This window comes from Carlito syrichta, unplaced genomic scaffold, assembly GCF_000164805.1.
Source record: "Carlito syrichta isolate Samal-C Ts95f unplaced genomic scaffold, Tarsius_syrichta-2.0.1 Scaffold62083, whole genome shotgun sequence".
Classification (NCBI taxonomy): Eukaryota; Metazoa; Chordata; class Mammalia; order Primates; family Tarsiidae; genus Carlito; species Carlito syrichta.
In genome coordinates this window covers 28,681-34,342 of record NW_007006179.1, presented here as the reverse complement: position 1 = coordinate 34,342, position 5,662 = coordinate 28,681, and the positions used below count along the sequence as shown (strand labels likewise).

Genomic DNA, 5,662 nt, shown 5'->3' with positions numbered 1-5,662 from the left:
GGCATAAAAGGGAAAATAGGTCACACAAATAAAGAATGCTTTGAGGAAATAATATTATGTGTCATTGAGAAGAGGTAGGAAAAAGGCCATAGTTTTTGTCTGACTGTTTTGAGGATTGCTTAGAGAGAAAGATTACTTTTCATAACTCAAGGTCAAGAACAGATACAGTAGGCCAGGAACTAGAGCTCCTGTTCAACAGACAAAGAAGAAAAGTGGATGAAATAGGTTGTACCCCATCAAGCAGACCCCTGAGACCATTTATCAGAAGCCAACCTATCGGGGGTTTGATGATGGCCAAGTCTAGAGAGTGATTTTATTGCAGGACCTGAGATCGTTGATGCAGTGTTGAAATGTGATGGGTGGTGGTTGTTAGCAAGAAGATCAGCAGCAGGAAGGCTGACAGCAGCTGGATACACAGCAGGCTGGGCGGCAGCAGGGCTGGCAGCAGCAGCTGGATCCGCAGTTCTGGCCTAGGCAGCCAGGCAGGCAGACACACGTGGGGTGGTAGCAGGTTCTCCTGCAGTACACGGGGGCACAGCAGCTGGGCTGGCAGCAGTTAGACCCGCTGCAGGTTTGACCACAACAGCTGGACTCACAGCAGGTGGGCTGGCAGCAGGCGGTCCTGCAGCAGGTGGTTGGACAGCAAGTTGGGCGACAGCAGGGCTGGCAGCAGCTGGACATGCAGCAGGTGGGCTGGCAGCAGGGTGTGCTGCAGCAGGTGGTGACACAGGTGGGCTTCCAGCAGGTGGTCCTGCAGCAGGTGGTCCTGCAGCAGGTGGGCTGGCAGCAAGGGGAGCAGCAGTGTGTCATGGTTTCAGGGTAGAGGGTGGGCTCCTGTGCAGAGGTAAGTTTCCCAGATTCTGAGAACCCCTTCACTTCTGGGGTTTTTATACACTGGACCCCCCACCCCCACTGAGGGACCAATAAACAGGTCTTTATCTTGTTGTTGTTTGTTTTGTCTATAGGGAAGTGGTCTGAAGAAGCTGTTCCCTAATTATTATAAATCTTTTGAAAATTATGCTGCGAGCAGTTAATTGTGGGTAATTCATCGTGGCTATTTCTAAAAATCATCATCAGCATTGTTCCTGCTCTGATCATCATCTGGTCATGTGATGGTTCCTGTGGCCTGGAAGGGTCAGAACAGCTGTCCTCCCTCGACTTGGTCCTTTGTATGTGAATTGGGAATTGTCCCTGGGCAGGGGCATGATGCTGATATGTTCACCGTGACAAGTTAAGTCCATGTCTAGGTTCAAGTCTGTTCACCAAGAAAAGCCTGACTATTCAAGACTGCAACAGGCATGTCTATGGGCAGCAACCATTGCACATGTTAATTCCAGTTTTACCAAGAACACGTGGATAGAGGGTGGTTGGGATAATTTTTTTATAGGCAAATCAGCACCAAAGCAGGGGGTTAAAGGCAGAGGCAGAATGCTGGGATTCAGAAAGTATCCGTCTGTTTCTGTCCTAACCTTGTGTACCTGCAAGGTGTAACCTCAGGTGGAACATTCCAACCTGCACACGATTTATTTACATCAAATGAAAGAATTCTATGCCATGTGATGATACCTCAGGCACCTTCATTTTTAACTGAAGTGTAACATACCTTTAGTGAAGTCCATAGGTTATTAATGTATAGCTTGACTGATTATGACACAGGGAATGGTGTGCCTGTTACTCATGACAGGAAATAGAACTCAGTGTTACCTCTAGCAGCTTCCTGCATGCTTTTTTCTAGTCATTGCCTTTTCTCCCTAAGGTTACTAATGTATGATTTATAATATCATAGTTTTGCCAGTTTTTTAACTTTATACAACATTGTTATATAGTAATTTTTGTTTGACTATTTTTGCTTGAAATGCTGTTTTTGAGATTTATTGACTTCATTGCACACAGTAGTTCTTTGTTCATTTCCACTGATCTTTGGCATGGATCTTTGTATGAAGGGACCATAATGCATTCATGCATACTATTGTTGATAGATATTTTTCTCTCATTAGGGGTTTTGTGGAGAATGCTCCTGTGAATATTTTTGTCCACATCTTGGTCTAATATGCATGCATTTATGTGGAATATATTCTTGGAGTGAAATTTCTGGGTTATAAATTGTGCATGTGGGCCACATCTGTAGATAGTTCCAAACAGTTTTCCAAAAATATTGTGATAGCTCATACATTTCATTGTTCTCATTGCCTTACATCTCATCAACCCCTGATATTTTTACTCTTGAATTTTAGCCATTCCAGTTGTGTATTTGTTTAGTAATATCTTATTAGGGTTTTAGTGTGAATTTCTCTGAAGACTAATGAATTTGTGTAACTTTCCATATGCTCACTGAACATTTAAATTTTTCTTTTGTGGGTTGCTGATTGTGTCTTAATTTTTTTCTGCAGCTGATTTTTTTTTCTTATTTCTTGCTGCAGACCCTTAAATATTCTGGATACTAGCTTTTGTTGGTCATATGCACTACCACTGTCCTTTCCTATGTGTTGGCTTGCTTTTTTCTTCTCTCAATGAATGTGTTCTTTTTATAAACAAAGTTCTTTTGATGCACTGCAACCAATTTATCTTTCCCATGGTTTTATAGTGTGTTCTGTGTTTTTTAAAATAAATTGATGACTATCCTAAGGCTATGTACATATTATCTTCTATTACATTCTGGAAATTTTATTGCCTTACTGTTTATATCTGTGTGTACAGTACCTCTGGCATTGGTTTGTGTTTGGTATGAGATAGAGGTCAAATTTTATCTTTTCCCCTTGTGGTAAAAATCCAGTTGTCCTGGCACTGTTCATTGAAAAGACCAGCCTTTCCCCACTGACCTGCTGTAAATTACAACTTTGCTGTACATGAGGTAATCTTACATAAGTAGCTTTCTTTCATTTCTCTCTTCTGGGTCAACTAAACCCACGTGGAGAAAAGAGGCACCAAAACCCAACATCGCCTTCTTTAATATCCTTTCTTTCTTAGATCTTCCTTTATAATTTCTTGTGGTCTTGGTAGCTTTCCAGTTAATTGATAAAGATTTTTTAAAGTTATCAAGATTGTATGCACATCAATTATATCATTATAGTGAACATCCTAGTATTCTATACTCTGCTATTTAACTACTGCTTTATTTGAGCAGAAAGGAGATAAGGCAGGTAAAGAGGAAGAGAAGCAGAGGACTGGAAGGAAAGCATCTTGATAAAGTCACGCCTTTTCTTTTAAGTATCTCTAGCTCAGCTCTGCACCCTAACCCATTTCACAAGCCTTGGTTCACACTAAAGAGCCTCCTGGGGGTAGTACAAGGCTGGAATGTTTTTATACAACTTATGAAAGGGCTCTTACTTATTAATTTATTATATAGACATTTATTGAGTCACCCTTACATGCCAAACCTTCTTTAACATGGTGGATAATGAAAAATAAGAAAAAACCTGAGTGACATTTCAGAATCAGTGACATCCCTTTCAAGAACACAGACTTGAGAAGGTAACATGGATTAGTGTCTTAATTCTATCACTTACTAACTTTGTGATTTTGTCAATTGCATCCCCAATGCAGAACAAGATAATTTTATCCAGAATAATGGGTGTGATATACCTCATTGTGATCTTGATTTGAATTTTCCTGAATAGTAATCAGATTGCACCTTTCTTCCATTATTTGCCATATATCTCTATATCACATTATAAAAATTTCTAGTTGGTTGTTTGTGGGGTTTTTTGCTAACTTTAATTGGGTTTCATGTGTAATTTATTTATTTTTACTTTTATTAACATGTCTTTTGTTGAACATAAGTTTTTATATGTTAACATAATCAAATTTGGCAAGTTTTTCTGTAAGAGATCATTTTTTCCCTTGGATATGAAGTATTTTTCTACTTCAAGGTCTATATTTTCTTCTATGAGTTTTAAAGTTTTTGAGTCAGTTTGAAGTAATCAAGTAATCTGAACTAGACTTTTGTATATGATGTGTAGTAGGGATTCAATTTCATCATTTTCTAACTAAATGTATTGAACATTCTCTGTGAATCCATAGATATATGCCTTTTTAAATTCACATTATTTAAATTTGCCTTTCATTTTTTTCCTGATCAGTATTAATCAGAAGTTTATACATTTCTTAAAAAAAGATTTTCCAAGGCACCAACCGATCTTCATTTTATATTTGTTTTCTATTTCATTAATTTTTTTCATGTATCTCCTTTCTTCTAAATTTTTTGTTAATTCATTTTTCTTTTTTAACTTCTTAATATAAATATTGCATTCACTAATTTTACAGTTTTACTTTTTTCTATTATAAATATGTAAGGGATATAAGTTTTCCTCCAAACATCATTTTTATGATATCCTACAAGTTTTGACATGTAGTGTTTTCATTATCATTTATTTTCTCAGATGTATTAATTTGCATGATAAAATCCTTAAGTTTAGTACCCCAAGTTAGGAATGCTTTCCTCAGCTTTGTCCTTTCTATGACATATCATCTCTATTATTTATACCAAATATTTTACTTGGTTCTTTTTAATGAATTTTAAAAATCTTTTCAAGAAGGGAAGAAAAGTTAAATAACATCACAACTTTATAAAATGAAAGAAAAATGAGGTGTGGAAAGTGAGTTGGTCATCTAATCCCTTTCACTGTATCCATGAAATTAAGTTGTCAGAAGGAGACAAGATGTTCCTCAAATGAAAAACCTAAATTTCAAATGTATCCAGGTTTCCGTGGTGCATGCCTAAGGAATTTTTTAGATTTCAACTTTCATAGAGTTATTTTAGGAGACTATTAGGTTAGGAAGAACTTGCAATCAATTTGTAAAATGCTTTAATAGCCTGAGCAGAACTATGAGAAGATATTGATGTGGTCCACATGCACAATTTATAACTCAGAAATTTCACTCCAAGAATATATTCCACATAAATGCATGCATATTAGACCAAGAAGTGGACAAAAATATTCACAGGAGCATTCTCCACAAAACCCCTAATGAGAGAAAAATATCTATCAACAATAGTATGCATGAATGCATTATGGTCCCTTCATACAAAGATCCATGTCAAAGATCAGTGGAAATGAACAAAGAACTACTGTGTGCATTGAAGTCAATAAATCTCAAAAACAGCATTTTAAGCAAAAATAGTCAAACAAAAATTGCTATATAACAATGTTGTATAAAGTTAAAAAACTGGCAAAACTATGATATTATAAATCATACATTAGTAACCTTAGGGAGAAAAGACAATGACTAGGAAAAAGCATGCAGGAAGCTGCTAGAGGTAACACTGAGTTCTATTTCCTGTCATGAGTAACAGGCACACCATTCCCTGTGTCATAATCAGTCAAGCTATACATTAATAACCTATGGACTTCACTAAAGGTACGTTATACTTCAGTTAAAAATGAAGGTGCCTGAGGTGTCATCACATGGCATAGAATTCTTTCATTTGATGTAAATAAATCGTGTGCAGGTTGGAATGTTCCACCTGAGGTTACACCCTGCAGGTACACAAGGTTAGGACAGAAATAGACGGATACTTTCTAAATCCCAGCATTCTGCCTCTGCCTTTAACCCCCTGCTTTGGTGCTGATTTGCCTATAAAAAAATTATCCCAACCACCCTCTATCCACGTGTTCTTGGTAAAACTGGAATTAACATGTGCAATGGTTGCTGCCCATAGACA

At 37.3% G+C, this 5,662-nt stretch overlaps 1 protein-coding gene across 1 annotated transcript; it reads right to left on the bottom strand.

The window, feature by feature from the left end:
* Positions 1-381: 381 nt before the first annotated feature.
* LOC103252124 (keratin-associated protein 9-9-like) lies at positions 382-810 on the bottom strand. Its single transcript, XM_008050736.1, has one exon. It carries the CDS (start codon positions 808-810, stop codon positions 382-384), a length of 429 nt encoding a protein of 142 aa, XP_008048927.1.
* Positions 811-5,662: the final 4,852 nt, after the last annotated feature.

Bases quoted from the DNA above. Each gene is read 5' to 3' on its own strand.
- LOC103252124 (XM_008050736.1), bottom strand. From the start codon at position 810: ATGACACACTGCTGCTCCCCTTGCTGCCAGCCCACCTGCTGCAGGACC.